At 53.3% G+C, this 19,917-nt stretch overlaps 2 protein-coding genes across 2 annotated transcripts; both read left to right on the top strand.

Annotated features, from left to right (window-relative positions):
* Positions 1 to 1,495: 1,495 nt before the first annotated feature.
* Positions 1,496 to 17,559, top strand: AARS1 (alanyl-tRNA synthetase 1). The gene is made up of 21 exons (XM_021541134.3): positions 1,496 to 1,564; positions 2,913 to 3,121; positions 3,738 to 3,926; positions 4,507 to 4,652; positions 5,793 to 5,984; positions 6,416 to 6,560; positions 7,747 to 7,892; positions 8,446 to 8,554; positions 8,646 to 8,796; positions 9,171 to 9,295; positions 9,935 to 10,079; positions 10,688 to 10,866; positions 11,372 to 11,485; positions 12,269 to 12,475; positions 13,109 to 13,293; positions 13,717 to 13,825; positions 14,480 to 14,593; positions 14,870 to 14,989; positions 15,453 to 15,539; positions 16,921 to 17,034; positions 17,290 to 17,559. The coding sequence occupies exons 2-21, from the start codon at positions 2,978 to 2,980 to the stop codon at positions 17,473 to 17,475; spliced, it is 2,907 nt and encodes a 968-aa protein (XP_021396809.2). The 5' UTR covers positions 1,496 to 1,564; positions 2,913 to 2,977; the 3' UTR covers positions 17,476 to 17,559.
* EXOSC6 (exosome component 6) lies at positions 17,558 to 19,204 on the top strand. Its single transcript, XM_021541065.3, has one exon. The coding sequence runs from the start codon at positions 17,685 to 17,687 to the stop codon at positions 18,501 to 18,503; it is 819 nt and encodes a 272-aa protein (XP_021396740.1). The 5' UTR covers positions 17,558 to 17,684; the 3' UTR covers positions 18,504 to 19,204.
* The last annotated feature ends 713 nt before the right edge of the window (positions 19,205 to 19,917 follow it).

Genomic DNA, 19,917 nt, shown 5'->3' with positions numbered 1-19,917 from the left:
GAGCAGAGCTCCCATTAGGAACAAATTGGACGGGAGTTTCCTCTTTTCCAGGCTCCTCGCAAAGGAAACGACAGAAACAAGCAAACAGGGCTGCACAACCAGGAAGGGCAATGGGCCAGTGCCAAGCAGGGGAGTGACCCTTGGAAAGGGCTGACCGATGGCAGCCAAGGACAGCAGCACTGGCACACTCATGCTCCAGAATCACAGCCCGGGGCCAGAAAGTATGCACCAGGGAAGAGATGAGAGCAGCTTACAATGCTACAGAGGCACCTGGGAACCATCCAGCCTAGAGAGGAACTGAGAGGACTCCTCTCCAAGGCTCATCAGGAGGAGCAGGATCAGCAGTGACTTCAGAGTGGGTTGCCCAGGGCTTGAACCTGACCTCAAAACCCTCCAGGGATCCCGCAGACTTCCCAAACCCCCTTTCAATGCTTGATTGTCCTCAGAGTAATTTTTTTTTTGTCAGCGTGGCACCTCCCCTGCATACATGCTGTAACCCCTTGTCCTGGGTCCACAAGGTCCTTCCCGTGAGCTGCATGACCATGCAGTGACTTCTGCATCTCACAGCCTTGCCCTTGACCCCGCAGACCCCTGAAAGGACCCTGTAGCCATTGCATGCCCCAGCAGGGCTTTGCTCACCCCTCCAGCACCCCGAGCCCAGCACCCCCGGGCAGCTCCTGCTCTGCCCCAGCCCCTTCCCGGCTCAGCCCCGCAGCTCCTGCCGCCTCCGCGGGAACAGGCAGCATCGCTGTTGCAAAATGTGGAATGTGTCAGTCTGTATTATCGTAAGGAAGGCTGCTCTTTGATGTAAGACCTTTGTATACTTTCTAGACTAATCAGCAGGAAAGGAGACCTAATCGCTGGAAGAGGCAGCGGCCAGCATCCCTCACTCAAGGACGTTCCGGAACTAACAAGATTTAGGGATTGCTAACTTGGCAAAATATTCCAGGTCTGTGTATTTTAGAGCTAAACTATCTTCATTGTAACGCTAAAAATGACACCTCCAGATGAGAAAGACCCTCTGCACGTGAAGATCCTCGCCCTGAGCATGAGTAGAAGGTAGCTGGGGTTACATGATTTGTATGGAAGGTACTGGTCCATCCTAAGAGAAGGGCTGTGCCTGAGAAGTCACTAACCCTGAATTTCTGTGTATAAATAACAGCAAGGAAAGCCCGGTGGGGTGTGCTGGGTTTGTGGAATACCACCGAGCAGCCAGGCCGGGGCAGCTCTGAAACAAACGCTGTCTCACTCAGTGATCGCTACCGGCTCGCTGCACGCCACGGAACGAACCCGACTGCCGGGCACACCCCGGCCGGCAGGGCCGGCACCCCAAAGATGGCGGCGCCCGCTGGGGCTTCAGCCCGCCCGCCTCACGTGGCCGCCGTGTCCCGCCATTGCATCAGCCGCGCGGGGCGGGGCGCCGCGCGGAGGGGTGGGGCTGGCAGAAGAGTGACAGCCCCCGCAACCAATGGGAGGTGGCGCCCGGCGGAGGGGCGGGGCGGAGCGGGCGCTGCGGCGCGGCCGGAGGAGCGGAGCGGAGCGCGGGGCGGCGGTGGTCGCGCAGGTACGGCCGCGGGGCCCGGGGCGCTCCGGCTGCTGCGTGCGGCTCCCGTGGCCCGGCCGGGACCCGCGGGCACAGGGCACAGGGGCACGGAGAAGGCAGGGCGGGAGGGCGGCGGTGGCGGTCGCGCCCCGTGCGGGCCCGCGGGGGCGCCGGCGGCGCTGGCGGGCAGCGCTGTGCCCTCAGCCCGGCTCCGGCGCTGGAGAGCGGGTGTGTCTGGGCAGGGGCTCTAACAGGTCCTGCGGCCCTGCTGTGCTTGGTTCTCCCCACCTCGGGTCCTTCCCTCGTGCAGCATCGGGGTTGGACTCGGTGACCTCAGAGGACTTTTCCAACCGGATTGGGTCTGTGCTGTGAATTCTCCAGGCCTTGCTGCCGTGGGGAGTTCCCGTGTCTCCGCGCCGCAGCCGGCTGCTGGGATCTCGCCTCCCTCCCTGGTCCGCATTGCGCCGAGCTGTCAGGACAGCCTGTGGAGGACACGGGCGGTGCTGCGCTCCAGGCTCTCACTTGCCTCTTGTGTGTGGGGATGTGGGTCCCTTCAGGGAAGGCTTCTGGGCATCCCTGCAGCCGGCTCTGCTTTGAGCAGAGAGGGTGGGCAAGGTTATATTCAGGGGTCATTTTCAAACTTGGCTGTTCTGTGATTTAGTCATTGAATCACAGAAGGGTTTGGAGGTATCTTAAAGCCCACCTGATTCTAACACCCCTGACACAGGCAGGGACACCTTCCACTACACAATGCTGCTCCAAGCCCCATCCAACCTGGCCTTGAACACTTCCAAGGATGGGGAGGCCACATCTTCTCTTAGTTCTCTTAGCAACCTGTGTCAGGTCTTCATCACCCACACAGGGAATCATTTTTTCTTGACATCTAACCTAAATCTCTCCTTTTCTGGTTTAAAATCATTCCCTCCCCTTGTCATACCATTATCTACCCATGTAAAAAGTTGCTGTCCATCATTTTGATAAGCCTCCTTAAATAGTGGAAGGCTGTAATGATGTCTCCCCATTCTGCATTTAATCACCTTGAATGCTTTGGTGACTTGGCAGTTCCTCTTGTCTCCAGTAAGGCAAACACAACCTACTAAGTTTAGTATCCATGAGAATTTGATATTTTGTAACTATGCATTTTCAAAGAACAGGTAACTTGAGGTAGAGCCCCAGAAATCAGGGAGTTTAGGGGAGAGGAGATTTCAGTTTGGGCCACCACTATTTGGGGCAGATTTATGATTTAACAGAAGTGCCAGTGAGTACTTAACAATCTGGGGAGACCCTTTCAGGAGTTGGAGACAATGATCCTGATATTCACCTTGAGCTGGCAGTACATCAGACTATTGTTTGTTTTCATTTATTTCAGACTGCACTGAGGTTTTGCCACTTTCCTGCCACTTGCTTTGGACAGTGGCAAATTCCAGCTTCCAGATGGAGACCCCGCTCACTGCCAGCCAGATCCGGCAGCGGTTCATTGACTTCTTCAGGGAAAACAAGCACACCTATGTGCACTCATCTTCCACAATCCCCCTGGATGACCCCACACTGCTTTTTGCCAATGCTGGTATGAATCAGGTAGGATTCCCACCCTGGCACTGTGAGCCTATGAACATATTATGCTGGAACCTGTGAAGCGGTTTGCAGAGCTGTTGGAAAAATTATTGCTTACTCCACCTTCCTTCTGGTCACAGAGAGATGGGTGGTGTGTCCTCTGGAATCCTCTGTGCTCTCACAAAATTGGCAAGAGCACTGGAACAGGTTCCTATGGTGAGAGCTCTGCCAGTCTTGTTTCCTTAAGCCTTGGTACCGCAGCAGTCCTGGCACAAATGACTAATGGTGTCTTTGAAGAATGGTTGAAACTGGGATGCTGCAAGGACTCTGCTGCAGATTAGCACCCCATTTTTTGGCAGCTGGGAATCTGGCAGTTTTCAGTCCCTTTGGAAGGCCTGGGGTTTGGTAGGCTCTATGAATACCTGTTTGTGTGTGAGTGCTGAGTTCTAAGCAGTCTTCTCATGGACAGGAGCAGCAGGTTTGTTTCTGAAAGGTGCTTTGGGTATGTTCAGACTAGTGATATCATAACACTTACTGCCTCACTGTTGCTTGCAACATTTGAAAACAGGCTCTGATTGCTTTTTTTCCCAGTTTCTCAGCTTTTCTAGCAGTTTCACTTGTCCTTTTTCTCTCCTTGCAGTTCAAACCCATCTTCCTCAATACCATTGACCCCTCACACCCACTTGCTAAACTAAGCAGAGCCACCAACACTCAGAAATGCATCCGAGCAGGGGGCAAGCACAACGACCTGGATGACGTGGGCAAAGATGTGTACCACCACACCTTCTTTGAGATGTTGGGGTCCTGGTCCTTTGGGGATTATTTCAAGGTAAAACAGTCTGGCTGCAGCTCTGAATCTCTTATGCAGATTTATCTGTGTCTGTAAGGTCAGCAGAGCAGTTGCCAAGAGGAAGGAGAATATGTTGGAACAGAGGTGCATGTGGCTCCTTTGGAATAAATGAGCTTGGAAGCTGCCCCAGCCCTGCAGAATGATTTGAGATTAATTACTTTAGGTTTACAAGGCTGTTTAAATAAACTTTGCTAGTTTGGAGTCTTCAGGTGGAGATTTTAGTGGCTGTCCTGGAGATGTGGGGACTACTATGTGCTACGCAGCTATGACTGACCTTCAAACAGGAGTGATGATACAATAATGACTCACTTTCTTGCTAGTGTAGTATTCAAAGTCAGAATTAAAAGGATTTTTCAAGGCATTGAACATGTTAGGCGTTAACTTGGCTGCATCAAGACAGTCATGTGAGGTGTTTCTTGTGTCCTCTTCACTGCATGTATTAATTTTTCTTATGTCAAAAGTCAGAAAGTTTTCAGCTGCTGATACCTACAGTAGCCAGTACTTTGGATGTTGAAGTTGTCTTTGCATTCACTTTCTGACCTCATGTTTCCTTCTGCAGGAACTTGCTTGTAAACTGGCACTGGAACTTCTCACCAAGGAGTTTGGCATCCCTGCTGAGAGACTCTATGTCACTTACTTTGGTGGAAATGAGGCTGCAGGACTGCAACCAGACCTGGAGTGCAAGCAGATCTGGTTGGATTTGGGGTAAGGCCTTTCACTGAGGAAGGTGCATGTTTTGATAAGCAATAGTAATTTATTTGGCTTGGATATTAAGAAAAAATTCTTTAATAAGCAGAACAGAACAGGCTGCTCATAGCAGTGCTGGAGTCACCATTCCTGAAGGGATTTTAAAGCTGTGTAGCTGTGGGACTTTGGAGGATGGTTTAGTGGTGAGTTTGGTAGTATTGGAGTAATGGTTGGACTTGATGATCCAAAAGGTCTTTTCCAACCTAAATTTTTCTATTACTCAATGATGGCCTGTGTTATGTGGCAGAACACATATAAAAGGAGACTTCAACAAAGTTAAAGTGTCACAAATAATTTTTGCAGAGTGGTGGAGCTTCCAAACCAAAGGGAAGTATTCATATTAGATAGATACTGAGAACTCTGGTTTCAAAATCTCTTGTGTCAGCTTAAGAGTCCTGCTTGGTGAGGTGGATGGGATGTCCTGCCCAGTGCGCTGCCATTGACAGCATTTGAGAAGATCATGGAAGCACAGAACTGTAGAATGGTTTGGGATGGAAGGGACCTTACAGTTCATCTTGTTCCAAGCCCTGTCCAACCTGGCCTTGAATACTTCCAGGGATGGGGCAGACACAGCTTCTCTGTGCATCCTGTCCCACTGCCTCACTATGCTTACAGGGAAGAATTTATTAATTGTATATAATATGCATCTGCCCTCTGTTAGTTTAAAGCCCTTTTCCTATCACTCCATGCCCTTCTAAACAGTTCCTCTCCAAATCTCTTGTAGTCCCCTTTAGGTACTGAAAGGCCACGACAAGGTAGTTCCAGCACCTTCTCTTCTCCATGCTGAACAATCCACATTCTCTCAGCCTTTTCTCATAGGAGAGGTTCTTCACCCATCAGTGTCTTTGTGCTGATGGCTTTACTGGGCTGTTGTGTAAATCTCTGTCTCCACCTGGGATTACTGCCAGGTGCCAGTGTTCACTTGATCCCCTCAGCAGAGATCCTGAGCATTAGGCTTTTAGATTGATCTGTCTCAAGACACTAAGAATTCATCAGCACATCTAGGGAACTAGTGACCTGTGGTTTCTCTGGTATGGCCTTTAGTGTGGGAAATTCTTTTTAGTTAGTCTCTGTTTTTCAATAAATTTCTTCTTACAGGCTGGCTGAGGGGAGGATTCTGCCTGGCAATATGAAGGATAATTTCTGGGAAATGGGAGACACTGGCCCCTGTGGCCCTTGCAGCGAGATCCACTATGACCGGATCGGGGACAGAGATGCTTCACACTTGGTCAATCAGGATGACCCCAACGTCCTGGAGATCTGGAACCTGGTGTTCATACAGTTCAATAGGTGAGCCAGACCTGCTTCCAGGTGAGACAGGTTGCTACAGCTCAGTTTGGGAGGCTGCTTGGGCTGTGTGTTCTTTCGACTGCCTGTGGCTTACTTGCCATACCCAGTTATCCAGCAGCTGAGCACTTTGTCATGTTCTGTCCCCTTGTCCACTGGTACAGAACAGGTTGGTCACACTGCTTTTGGGACAAACTGAGAACATTTTCTCTGTTTATCTGCCAGGTGTTCAGTAGGGAATAAGTTGTTGTCTGCTCTGGGTGTAAGTTGCTGCTGAGGGTCTTGTTAACTGTATTTTATCAAAGTTGTCCTTTGTGTGGCTTGTGTATGGGTCTGTGTCACAAATCCGATGGAACTGAATCTTACAGAGATGGAGAGAAATGTGGTTCTCCCTGCAGAGCATCCATCCATGACATCTCACCTTTCTTTGTCAGGGAAACTGATGGGACACTGAAACCCCTTCCTAAGAAAAGTATTGATACGGGGATGGGCCTGGAGAGGCTGGTTTCTGTGCTGCAGAACAAGATGTCCAACTATGACACTGACCTTTTCCTTCCTTACTTTGAAGCCATCCAAAAGGTATGAACTGAAGCCTGACCTAGCTGCGTCCATTCCCTGAATTCTTGGGGAGATGTATGGGACCAGTTGGACAGGGTGGTCTCTGCTTTCCCAGCTGCTGTGAGCCCCACACATTTGCACTTTGCTGAGGGTAGGATCCCAGGCTGGCACAGTAATTACTGCCCTGAGACATGTTTCCAGGGGAAAACAGGACAGTGAGTGGTGCAGCTTTCCCAGGTTCTGTGAACTGTCCTGATGGACACTCCTTGGTACTCTCCCAGTGGGAGATACTCTGCAGTCCAACATGGCCAAGCGCCATCTTTTTGCCACGTGCTAGAGAGCACGTGGTACTGCTAACCCAGAATGTAGAAAAATCCCATAGCCAGGAGTGCTTTGCATAAGCCACTACAGTCACTGGCAGAACCTGTGTGCTGTTGCTGTGCTGTCCTGGGTGAGGACCACATTACCCATGGTGGGAGCTCTGTGTGCAGGTCTAAGCCTTTTTTTACCTCTGTGGAGGAGGTAAAGCTTCCTGACTGCAGATCATGCTGGATGAAATGCAGAGTGATGAGCCCAGGCTCCTGCTACCTCTAAGGAATGAGGTGCCAAGCTCTAGAGTTGGAATTGGAGAGCTGCCTTTTTTCAGTGTTAAGTCCACTGGCTAGATACAACCCCTGTGTCCTTGTTTGCCTTCCTGCTGTGTTCTGGAAGCCTGGCTGGAGGGACTGTGCCAGGATGTTTGCACCATGTGCAAGCAGTGCATAGTTACAGCAGTATCTTTCCCTAGGGTATGGATAAAAACATCCTAAAAGAGGAAAGCTGGGGCCATCTCCTGTGTGACAGAAATTGAAAGGTTTCTTGGCTGGGCAGGTTATGCCAGGTTGGAGTCCTTGAGCCAATGTGCAAAACAAATTATTTACCTGTACTCTCCTTCTTCCTCTTTCTTGGGCTCTTAATGATGGGATAAATTGGATTTTCTTCCCTCTGGTTTGGAGAGCTTTTGGCCATTGAGATGTGGCACCATGCAGAGCCCTCAGCTCTGTGCCTCCCCTAGGTTCACTGTATCACCTCTTTCCAAGAGGAATATTCTCCTCTGTGGCTGTGGGTGGTGGGGTTGGCTTGGCTTCTGAGGCCCTTCCCTGTAATTCTGCCATGGTGCCACTGGCAGTAATTGTACCCCTGGCTCACTGCCTTCTCCTCTGCAAAGGGCACAGGTGCCAGGCCATACCTGGGGCAGGTCGGGGCCGAGGATGCTGATGGAATAGACATGGCCTACCGCGTGCTGGCTGACCATGCACGGACCATCACCCTGGCCCTCTCGGATGGGGGCAGGCCTGACAACACTGGCAGAGGGTAAGAAGGAGCTGCTACATTGGCACCACTCCCATTCTGTTCTGCATGGTTTCCCTCTGGGATCTCCTGTGTCTCTGGGTTCTCTTTGGATTTGTCATTGAAGCAGTGGGTAGCAGAGTGTTTGCTCAGGATATTTGGTGCTTGAGTCGCTGTAGTAAGGTTCACCCAGAAGATGATGCACGAGTCTGAAGGTTCTTGTGAGCACCATTGTTGCTGTGCCAGCCCTCAGACAAGATGACTGTGGGCAGAAAGGCACGCAGCCCAGCTTGGTGCAGTGTTCCTGTTGAAAAAGCAAGGAATTTTGGGCTGGGGGGCTGTACTGCAGATGCCAGTGGACTCCATAAGCACACAGTGAATGTGGATCATGGAGCTGGGGCTAGCACCTTACCTATGTCTTGCTGTTGCCATGAGCAGCTGCTGGAGGGAAAACGAGAGGGGAAAACCGTGTGCTCTTGGTCCTGGGAGGGGAGTGCTGGTAGGTGGATGCTGGTGGAGCCCCTGAGAACAGCTCAGATGTGTAACATTTGCATGGGGGGGCTCTGCTATTCCCTAGGTATGTGCTGAGGCGGATTCTCCGACGGGCTGTGCGCTACTCCCATGAGAAGCTCAATGCCCCCAAGGGTTTCTTTGCTACTTTGGTTGATGTGGTGGTGCAGTCACTGGTAAGTTCTATTCCACTGTATCTGCTTAAGATTTCCTCTGCTGAGGTGTGCAGATCTCCATGTTGAAGGGCTTCTCCTCCTGGGTCTGCAGGGAGATGCCTTTCCTGAGCTGAAGAAGGACCCAGATATGGTAAAGGACATTATCAATGAAGAAGAGGATCAGTTCCTGAAAACACTGAGCAGAGGCCGTCGCATCCTGGACAGGAAGATCCAGAGCCTTGGGGACAGTAAAGTCATTCCTGGTGAGGCTGTGACTTCTGTCTAGATGCAGCAAAAGTCATTTGTTATCTGGGATTACATAAGGACTAAGGGAAGTTGGGGGAAGGGAAAGGGTGGAAAAATTAAAGGTGGTGGAAGGTGGTAGAGAGACAAAGTTGGAGTCAGAAGACATCTCTTAGAGCTGAACCACCCATCTCTCTCTGGCCTGTGCTCAGTTGCTGAGGTTTCTGAGCTGCCCAGACACACATCTCTGTGCTGTCAGGGAGGAGCCTTTTGGATGTTCACGTTCTCCAGACCTGTTCACTGTTCTGCCATAGCTCAGAGCCAGTGGGGAAGCAGGGAAGGGAACAGTGTCTCATGGAACATGAGAGGTGACTGCTTTGCCCTTTCTCTGCAGGTGACACTGCCTGGCTGCTGTATGACACCTATGGTTTCCCTGCGGATCTCACTGGGCTGATTGCAGAGGAGAAAGGTCTTGTTGTAGACATGGAGGGCTTTGAAGAAGAGCGGAAGAATGCTCAGGTGGGTAACAGCTCCAGGAGAAGGCAGTTTATGAGTGGGCAGGAAGAATTCCCTTCCTTGCAGTTTGCAGTCTTGAGTTGCTCCTTTCTCACTGAGTCTGCTCACACCCCATGTGCCCCATGGTTTGTCCCATGGGAAAAGCCAGGACAACAGCAGTTGCTGTGGAACATGTTTTTTTCTGTACAGCTGTGGTTGGTTCTCCTCACTAGCAAAGCCTGGAACCTTGAGCTCAGCCTTCAGACAAGAGATGGCAGAGTGCTGGGAGCACTTCTGCTGTCCTCTTCTGGTTAGGGAAGTTATTCCCTGTCCAAGGCTCGGTATCTAGGCAGGCCTGCACCTTAGGTGCATTTCCCAGTATGTTTGGTGCAGCAACAGGGAGTGGCACTGACTAGCTAGGTACTTGCCTGGTCCTTACTGGGCTCAGGCCCACTTGGTCTGCATGCTGGAACTGGGTGCTCTGAAGCCAGAAAAATTGGCACACTCCAGGTGCTGGCACAGAGCTTCCCAGGGCAGAACTCTAAATCAGGGAGTGCTGAAGAATGTGAGTGAGATATGCAGTTAGGCTGGCATGCACTGGTGTTTCTTAAACCTTGGTTTAACCAAATGGCAGGTTATTTCTCAAACCTTGTTCATTGGCAGCTCAAATCCCAGGGCAAAGGTGCTGGAGGGGAAGATCTCCTCATGCTGGACATCTATGCCATTGAAGAGCTGAGAGCCCAAGGCCTGGAGGTGACAGATGACTCACCAAAATACAACTATGCTTCAGATCTGAGCGGTACCTATGGTATGGAAAAACCTTCTCACAGTCATGTTCTGCTACTAAACCTTCCCTGGCATGTGCCTCTGGGCTCCCCTTTCCTGGGACATGGAGATGGAAGTGGGAGGCTGTGCAGGTGAATAGTCTGCTTGTTACTAACTGAGCACAGAAGGGGTTCAGACTGTTCAGGGGCTACTGTACTGCTGTTGCCAAATTAAGGGAATTCCTTTTCCTTCAACTTTGTCTCCACACTCTGTTGGTGTTTCTCAGCTGCTCCTTTGCCAGTGCTGCAGGAGACTGCAGTTTCTCCTTGGCCTGTTGGAGGGTCCTTGGCTTGCTTGCTCTGGCTCTCCTGCTAGTTTTTTGATTTGATGGAGATTCAGGAGGCTGCAGGCTCATAGCCATGCGTGCTGCTGACTTTTGCTGCATAGGTGTGGAAGGCAGTGATAGGCCCTGCCTTGGAAGGAAATTTCCAACTGACTGTTGCCTTACTCCCCTGTCCTTATCCCCTGAAAATGTGTTAGCTGCTATGAGCCCCTGCAATAACTGGGGGATATTGCTATAACATTCTGCTCCCATGTGGTGTCTACAAGGTTTTCCTGTTTTACTGACACTGCCTGTCATCCTGGTGGCAGATTTTGGGAGCCTCGTGGCCACAGTGAAAGCCATCCGCAGGGAGAAGAAGTTTGTGGAGGAGGTATCCACTGGCCAGGAATGTGGCATAGTGCTGGACCGGACCTGCTTCTACGCCGAGCAGGGTGGGCAGATCTATGACCAGGGCTACATGGTCAAGGATGACGACAGCAGGGAGGATGTGAGTGGGCCTGAGAGCCTTTTGCTAGACTCAGTCTGACTTGGGGCCTGGGCAGAGAGGAGAAGGGGCCAAGCAAGCTCCAGCAATTTCCCATCCATGTCAGATGTCACACATTGCACAGGGTTCCTTTTTGGGCGTGCAGAATGGCATGGATGTGCTGGGGTTTTGTTCCCCTTGCTCCTTGAGGAGCTCAGATCTGTGCTGCTATCACCAGAATGTGGGTGCCTCTGGTGGTGGTGCTGGGATTGCCAAGCCCAAGGGCAGTGCTCTCAAGCTAAGATGGGGAGATGAAGGTGGGGAGCTCTTTCTGTGCCCCATAACTGTGCCCTACCTTCATTCACTTCTCTGCTTTGCTGTGTACTGCGCCTGGGGACACTCAGCTTTCTCCAGCACACACACTATGGCTCTCAGCTGGGACCTTTCCAGTTGCAGCTCAGACCTCTGGCTGGATGTCTCCCCTTGGCCTCTCACCCTGCTCACACGGGGCATTTCCCTTTTTGTACAGAAAACAGAATTCACTGTGAAGAATGTTCAGGTCCGGGGAGGCTATGTGCTCCACATAGGAACCCTGTATGGGAGCTTGAAAGTAGGAGATCAGGTCCACCTGACTATTGATGAGGTGAGTTAAAACATGGTGTAACACAAGGGCTTCCCTCTTTTCTCTGGATTTTGTTTCTGGATTTTGTTTCTGGATTTTGTCTTGTTTCTTTTTATTGGTGCCACTCTGGGGGCCTGACATTTGGGTCCTGCTCTTCCCTGCATCACACAATCAAGCAGTGTCTGGTTGACTCCAAGTCTCTCCTGCTTCACACCTGGCTTTCTCTTACCACGAGGCAGATAATGCCCAGCTAGCTCAGAGCTACTCTTGCTGGGTTTGCTGGTCACAGGCAGAAGCACATTTTGCATCATGACTTGCAGGGAGAACGTGTGGTGCTCCACTATGTGGGGATAACAGCAGAGAGCCTGGGCTGTCTGCCCCACTCCAAACATTGCTCCTGTGGGCTCAGCTTGCTGAGTCAGTGCTGGGTGGAGCACAGTCAGCCTGATGCATTTCCCTTCCCTATAGAGGCAACACCTTTAGAGGAAGAGGGAAGGCGTCCATCTTCAAGTGCTTTTCCCTGCTGAGGAACAGAGATTAGTTATATGTTCCTGATCTGTCCTTGGCCTCCTTCCACACAAGCCAAACAAGGGAACTGCCAGGAAAAAAGGCATGCATGGATTTGGTGGGTAGCAACTGTTCCTATAGCTGAAGCTCCAAGGCAGCAAGTGTGATCAGTTGTTTCTGGTGTCCTGAGCTAGTTGAGGATTCTGCTGGAGCAGGGCATTAACCTCCCCTTCAGCTGCTGGAGGTGGCCGTGGCTCTGGGGTGTGGGACCCCATCTAACAGTGGCTTCCTCCTCAGGCCAGGCGGAGGCCGGTCATGAGCAACCACACGGCCACCCACATCCTCAACTTCGCCCTGCGCTCCGTGCTGGGGGAGGCTGACCAGAGGGGGTCCCTGGTGGCACCGGACCGGCTGCGCTTCGACTTCACGGCCAAGGGAGCCCTGTCCACCCAGGAAATCAAGAAAGTTGAAGGGATTGCCAACCAGATGATTGAGGAGTCAAAGGTGGGTATGGGTGACACGTTGTATACCTTCAGTCCCTGTTTTGGATGATCTGGGATGCTGGGAGTTTGGCATGCACAGGAGGATTCTGAGCTGCTGGTGCAGTACTGTGCACAGATTGCCATCACTTTAGAGGGTTTTGAGTGGAAAAACCCCATATGGATTGTTTGGTTCATTGGTTTCATGCCCTCTCTAGGGTTGAAGTGTTCCCATGCCTGCAGCAGTGTCACATCAGCTGCAAGAGCCAGGAAGTTTGGCAGAGTAGTTTTGCAGGCCTGGCTGGGTCTACAGCATACACCCAGACAACCCATTGATGTATTCCCAATGGCAGGAGAGTGGCAGTTGTCTGGTGCCAAGTGTCAGAGCTGACCCTGAAGGGCCCTGGAATCTGTGCTTGGAACCATTTGCATGTGCAGTAACACACAGGGAATCTGAGCAGGTGGTACTGGGAGTTTTGAAGATGAGATGTCTTTTAATAACTTTGTGATTCTTGTAGTTCAACAAACCCCAGCTCAGGTAAGGCACAAGGCTTCACTTCTAGGATCTTTCAGAGGAAGGAATTTCCTGGGAATGTGGGCCCTCAGTCACAGCTGACAGAACTGGCTCTTACCTGCATCCCTTTGCTGTGCTCTGCAGACTGTGTATGCCAAGGACTGCCCTCTTGCAGAAGCCAAAGCTATCCAAGGACTTCGGGCAGTTTTTGACGAGACTTACCCCGATCCTGTCCGTGTGGTGTCCATTGGCATCCCTGTGGAGGAGCTGCTGGCTGACCCCTCTGGCCCTGGGGGCTCCATCACCTCTATTGAGTTCTGCGGAGGGACGTGAGTGCCTAGAAAGGCTGGGGAAGGTGGCAGGGTGGCTGAAAGGAGTTCCTGTGGAGCTTGAGCTCCTGGGAGTGTCATGAGCATTCACTGGGCAGAGCCAGGGCAGAGATGGAGGTGGTAGTGATGATGTCTTTGCATTCCCAGTCCTGAGTCAATCAGTCTTTAAAATTACCTTTTGCAGGCAGGAAACTGCCTGTATTGCCCATGACCTCACACAGGGTCTCTGGCAGTGCTGGGAACACAGGTCTTACCACCCTTTCCTCACTCATTTGCTTTCAGCACTGGTTGTTTTTTCTGTATGTCCCCACACTGCTGCATTTCCTTGGCATGATGGTTGTATTTTTTCTTTGCTGATTCTTGCTGAGATGAGAAGTGGACTTCTAACTCTTTCTTGTGGGTCTGTCTGGGTTCTTTCCAAAGGCACTTGCAGAACTCCAGCCATGCTGGCTCCTTTGTGATTGTTTCAGAAGAAGCAATTGCTAAAGGCATTCGGAGGATAGTTGCAGTCACCGGGGCTGAAGCTCGGAAGGTAAGGGTAGGCAGGAGAGATCCTCTGTGAAATTCCACCTATTAACCCTGTGCCAAAGTTCATTTTGTTCAAATTTGCACAATATCCTCTGAGGGACTCATGGAAAAGGGTGCTGCTGTTGCCAAAGACTGTTCTGGAGACACTGGCTGTACTACAGTCGGAGCAGGGAAGAGAGAAGGAAGTCTCAGCTGTAGGTGTTGTGGCAGAGAAACCTGGGTGGGTGTGTGGGATGGCTCCAGGGTTAGCTCAGGTTGCTTTCCAGAGTGGCTGCTGGTGTAGAGCTCTCAGCAGCTGGCAGGGCCAGCAGGAGAGTGGTGAAGTCTGAGAATCCAGTTCTGTGCTGCAGGAGGCAATGACTTTGGATGTGGCCTGGTGCTCCCTAAAGTGGGAGAAAGGGGTTTCATGGGGAAGACTATTTCTCTTTGGGGGGGGATCTTGGCAATCCTGGCAAAGGAAAGAGACCTGGGGCCCATGTGCCACCATCACACCCTGGTTCTGGTCAGATGCTGCCTGCTTTGGCCCAGTGGCTTTCCGAGAGTTACTAAGCTCCATCCTGGGGCATTCCAGCATTCTTCACCTCTTCACACTGGAGTGACCAAAACCCCAGCCTGATCAATCTTCCAGCTTGATTTAACTCAGATTGTATCCTCCTAGGCCCTCAGGAAAGTCGACAGCCTCAGGAAGTTGCTGTCAGCCCTGGAGGCCAAGGTGAAGGTCCAGACTGCTCCCAACAAAGACGTGCAGAAGGAGATCACAGATCTTGGTGAGGTGAGGATGGTAGCAGTACTCTGCCTCCCCAAAGTGAAAGGGACCTTGATTGCCAGAACTGGGTATTAATGAGGCCTGAGTTCACCTTCTGCTCCTGTCCAACAGCCCTGCATCCCATGGGTGCTGCAGCCAGCACCTCTTTCCTCGGGTCACTGGCACTGGGAGAGGAGTGGAGCTTACTGGGCTCTGCCAGCTGAGGCAGAGTTTATGAGGTGCTTCATCTCCTGCCATGATTGCTGGCACCTTTAACCTTCTCTACCTGCTCCTGTTTTGCAGGCTCTGGCCACTGCTATTATCCCACAGTGGCAGAAAGATGAACTGAGGGAGGCTGTTAAAGCACTGAAGAAGGTCATGGATGACCTGGACCGAGCAAGCAAAGCCGACATCCAGAAAAGAGTGAGCTGTGGGCTGGAATAAAGGACAGGGTGGGAGGCCTGTGGGGGGCTCCTTTGGGAGCTCTGATAGTGTTCAGGATGGAAGAGAATTGATGTATGGGCATGCCCCTCAAACTGTTCAGCCTTTCAGCTTCTCCTGCTGCCTCCTGAAGCAGAATTACCTCTGTGCCCATCCCCTGGGTTGAAGCATAGCAGCCTGTTCCTGCTCTAACAGTGGCCCTGGGTGCAGGTTTCCTCCTGGATCCCATTGGAGTTTTCTGGAGGAGGAATCATGCTCGACATGCTGTCTTGCAGGCCACATACCTGCCTGTCAGAGTACATTCCTCCTGGCTTTATAGTGTGAGGCTGCTCCAGGCTGGGCTTTTGGGTGTGTTTGGGCAGCCTGGGGACTTCTGTCCCTGCTCCACCCAGGTGGTTCTATACACAGTGTGGATGATTTAGTGGCTGACCACTGTTGTCCTCAGGTACTGGAGAAGACCAAGCAAGTCATTGAGAGTCACCCTAACCAGCCATGGGTCATCATGGAAATGGAAAATGGAGCCTCAGCAAAGGTATGGGAAAGTCTGATCTGTCCTCAGCAACTTTCCTTCAGCCTGAGGAGCAGCTAAGTGGTCTGTCATCACTTGAGGATGTGGTTCAGTTCTACAGAGCTGTCCCTCTTGCCACCTGCCATCCCTGAGACCTGGGATTTTCTCTTGTGTCCCACCTCCTGGACTGGCACATGGACTTGCTGGGGTGGTGAGGTTTTAACCACTTGCTGAGTTTCCAGACCTGGTGGTAGATAGGGAGCCCAGCAGAAATCCTATTATGTCCCAGCTAAGACTCATCCTGCAGCAGTCATGACACTGAAATGCACTTAAGGGACTGAGAGCAGCAGCTCTGCTAAGCCATGGAAGTTGTGATGCTTGTGGCCCCCGCAGATCAGCTCCAGGCGTGGTGTCCTGGGCTGAGTGTGGACAGGGCCAAGCAGAGAGCTGCCCCAGCACTGTCTGCTCAGCTGAGTTAAAGTTCTCCCCTGGCCAGGGCTGAATCTGCTCCTTCCCTCCTCCACACACAAGTATTTTCCCAAGTGATTTCTGTTGGAATGAATGCTCTGCTGTGTGTGTTGTGCCACAGTGCTGAGCCCAGTAGGTGCTAGGCAGTGGGAGCTGGTTGTGCCTGGGCTTAGACCACTCTGGGCTTAATGCTCTTTTAAAATTTCCTTTCTGAGAGTCTTGGAGCTGATCCTGCTCGCTCTCTGTGGCCACCAGCATCACCATGATACCCATGCTTCTGCTCCCAGTGGGTGCTGTTGCAGCATTTTCCCTGGCAGAAGGGTGCATCCCATGGGATGGCAGTGCTGCAGCCCAGGGAGCTGCATGTTCCCAATCCACACAGAGCAGCACTGCTTTGCTCACCATAGGACCCATTCCTGGGGCTCTGTGCTGCATCGTGCTGTCTGTGTGAGTGAGGGATGATGGTCTCCTTGAGAATAATAGAATGTGTGGCAGTCTCCCTGATTCTTCCCTGCCTGCTGTGTCTGATAACCCTTGCAGGCTCTTCACACTGCGTTTGAGTACTCTTGACTCCCTTTGGAACAGCTGTTCCCTTCTGCTGGGAAGAGCTTTTTTCCCTCCAGCCAGTACACTCAGGCAAAGATTTATTCTGGAGCTCATTTTGCTAATTGCTGTATGTCTCAAGATGGGGAAATAAAAGCATTTTCTCCTTCCTGCCTTGGGGTACACAGGCAGGGTTTATGTCCCCTGCCAAGGCTTTGACGTTGCCAGGAATATGAAAATGGCTGATGTTTGGGAGGACGAGCATTGCAGAGTGCTGCTAGCTGGTTTAATGCAATTCCTAATCCCTGAAGTCTCTGTGGGTGCTGTTGGGGCTGGAGCTGGGCTGGGTGCAAGCACAGAGAGGCAGTCATATAATGATTTTGTTCTCCTCCAGGCCCTGAATGAATCTCTGAAACTCTTCAAGACTAATTCCCCCCAGACTGCTGCTATGCTCTTTGCTGTGGATAATGAAGCTGGCAGGATCACCTGCCTGTGTCAAGTACCCCAGGTAATGCCAAGACTGTGTGCCTGCCTCTCTCTGAGCCTCTGTGGAGGAGCTGCAGCCTCCAGGCAGGAACGTTACGCTGCCCAATTTGATTGGGGTTTGGCAAGACCCAGAGCCTTTTCAGGCTGCTGAAGTGAGGGAAGAGAGGTTATGCTCTGCAAACAGGGAAGGGGAAGAGTCAGGACTTAATGGGGTGGTAGGCATGGGGCAGGGTGATCGCTGTTCAGTGCTGACTGCTGGGTTTCTTTTCCTGCTCAGGAGACTGCAAATAAGGGCCTGAAGGCCAGCCAGTGGGTGCAGGAAGTGTCTGGCTTGATGGACGGAAAAGGCGGTGGAAAGGACATCTCTGCACAGGCAACAGGCAAGAATGTGGGCTGCCTGCAGGAAGCCCTGAAACTGGCCACGGACTTTGCCAGGCTCCGCCTGGGGGAGCTGAAGAACTGACTGAGGGGAGAACCCCGGTCCCTTTGTCTCCCTCCCTCCCTGTCCCCTGCGCGGCTTTGCTGTAATAAAGGCTCCCTGCCCCGCGCTCTGCTCCCCGGCTCTGCAGGCGGGGCGGGCTGGGCTGGGGTGGGATCCCGCTGCCAGTCACGGCTTGTGCCCGCCTCCCGCCCGGGCCCGCCCCGCCGCCGTCTCCCGGCGTGCCGCCGAACATGCCGCTGGATCACCGCCGCCTGCGCGGCCCCGAGGAGTCGCAGCCGCCGGCGCTGTGGGCAGCGGCCGCGGCCGAGGATGAGGAGGACGGGGAGGGCGCGGCGCCGCGGGACCCCTGTGCGCTCCGGCCGCTGTTCGCGCGGGCCGGGCTGCTGAGCCAGGCGCAGGGCTCGGCCTACGTGGAGCTGGGCAGCGGCACCAAGGTGCTCTGCGCCGCCTGGGGCCCGCGGGAGGCGGCCGAGCCCGGCCCGGGCCGGCTGCTCTGCGAGTTCCGCCGGGCGCCGTTCGCGGGGCGCGGGGCGCGGAGCCGGCCGGGCGCGGCGGCGGAGCGGGAGGCGGAGCGGGAGGCGGCGGCGGCGCTGCGGGAGGCGCTGGAGCCGGCGGTGCGGCTGGGCCGCTACCCGCGGGCCCGCCTGGCCGTCAGCGCGCTGCTGCTGCAGGACGGCGGCTCGGCGCTGGCCGCCGCCGTCAGCGCCGCCGCGCTGGCGCTGGCGGACGCGGGCGTGGAGATGTACGACCTGGCCGTGGGCTGCGCGCTGTGCCTGCCGGCCGCGCCCGCCGCCGCCTGGATGCTGCAGCCCGCCGAGCCCGAGGAGCGCCGCGCCGCCGCCCGCCTCACGCTGGCCCTGCTGCCCGCGCTCAACCAGGTGTCGGCCGTGCTGGGCGGCGGCCGGGGCGGCCCGCCCGAGGACTGGGCGCAGGCCCTGCGGCTCGGGCTCGATGGCTGCCACCGGCAGTACCCGGTGCTGCGGCAGAGCCTGCTGCGGGCCGCCCAGCGCCGCGACGCCGCCGCCGCCGCTGCCGCCACCAGTGCCTGAGTGCCCGTGAGACCTGCGTGCCCCGGTCTGCGGGTGGGCATCTCCCAGAGCCCGCCCAAGCTGCTTTCAGTGCTGCCGGGACGCCTGGTGCCTGCTTGATCCACACACCGCTGTTCGGGACTAAAATAAGTTACTTCTAGAATCTTAAAAGTTTGTTAAGTTTAGCTGTAACTGCTGGTGAAGCCCCATACCGAGCCTGATCCATGCCTCATGCTGCTGGAGACTGGACGAACCAACCTTTGCACTGCTGGAGACCCCTCGTGTTGCCCACACAGCTGGAGGCCCAAGGACATGAGACTCTGCTTCCCCCACACACTGCCCGAGCACCCCAGAGTGCAACTCGTGTTGCAGGAGACCATTCTCAACTGGCACCACAGGACCCAAACAGCCTTGCATGCTGCTGAAGCTCCCCAAGAACAACCTCCATACTGCCTCAGCATCCAGAGCCTGTCCAAGGCCTCCCTCCAAGCAATTGCTGGCACTCGGGACCCCACATCTCCACCTGTGCTGGTCACAGCACCAGGCTGAAAGCCTCACTCCAGGCTCCCCACCATATCCATCTGTGCAGGCAGCACCAGACAGGAACCATATAATGGCATGGACTGCACAACCTTTGGACTTCTTGCCCAGGCACTGCTTCAGGTGGCAGAGTTGTGTTTTGTTCATTTTTTCGTAATAATAAATTGTATTTTTTCTGATGAGTCTTCTGCCCGCATGGCCTTCCTGAGGCCTCTGCTAGCCATGAGCAGAGATGGAAAGATGCACTTCTACAGTCGGGGTCAACCCCTCTGCTCCCACTGTCCTTGAGGAGTTCAGGGAGAGCTGGGTGCTTCCTTGGAATCTGATTATTCCTGGGGATGGAGTGGAGCAGGTGGTCTTGTCTGCCAAGCTGCGCCATGGTGTGCTGGTAGGGAATATTCTGGGTATTTTCCATTGGGATACAGGGCAGAGCTGCACTCGTACCTCTGGCTTGAGCTGTAGGAAAGGCAGCATCCGAGAAAGCCCTCAGAGCTGGGGGTTGTGTCTGGCAGCACATAAAATGGGGTACAAAACTGTGCACTTCAGATGCTTAAAAACTGCATTGGAGTCAAATAATCAGAGAAAAGAAATACAATTTTTTTTTTTTCCAATACAATACACTCTTTTACCAGAGCAAATTAGAAATACAGAACACAATTCTGCCAGTGAGAGAAGGGCAACTGAGAAATGAGGGACATGGAACTGAAACAGGACACTGGGGAGCACAGGGGTGACCAGGACTCTTTGGGTGTAGGCCAGGGTCACTTGTAAAGCTCTTACTAGAGTCCTGCTGGCTGCAGGTGCAATGCCTGGCTGAGAACTGCCTGTGGAAAACCAGTAAGGAAAACACATTTGGGAGCTGGGGCAAATGGGTAGGATGGGAGCAGCACAAGGC

This window comes from Lonchura striata, chromosome 11, assembly GCF_050655825.1.
Source record: "Lonchura striata isolate lonStrDom1 chromosome 11, ASM5065582v1, whole genome shotgun sequence".
NCBI classification, from domain to species: Eukaryota; Metazoa; Chordata; class Aves; order Passeriformes; family Estrildidae; genus Lonchura; species Lonchura striata.
The sequence above is the reverse complement of the archived record's forward strand: the minus strand, read 5'-3'. Positions and strand labels throughout refer to the sequence as shown.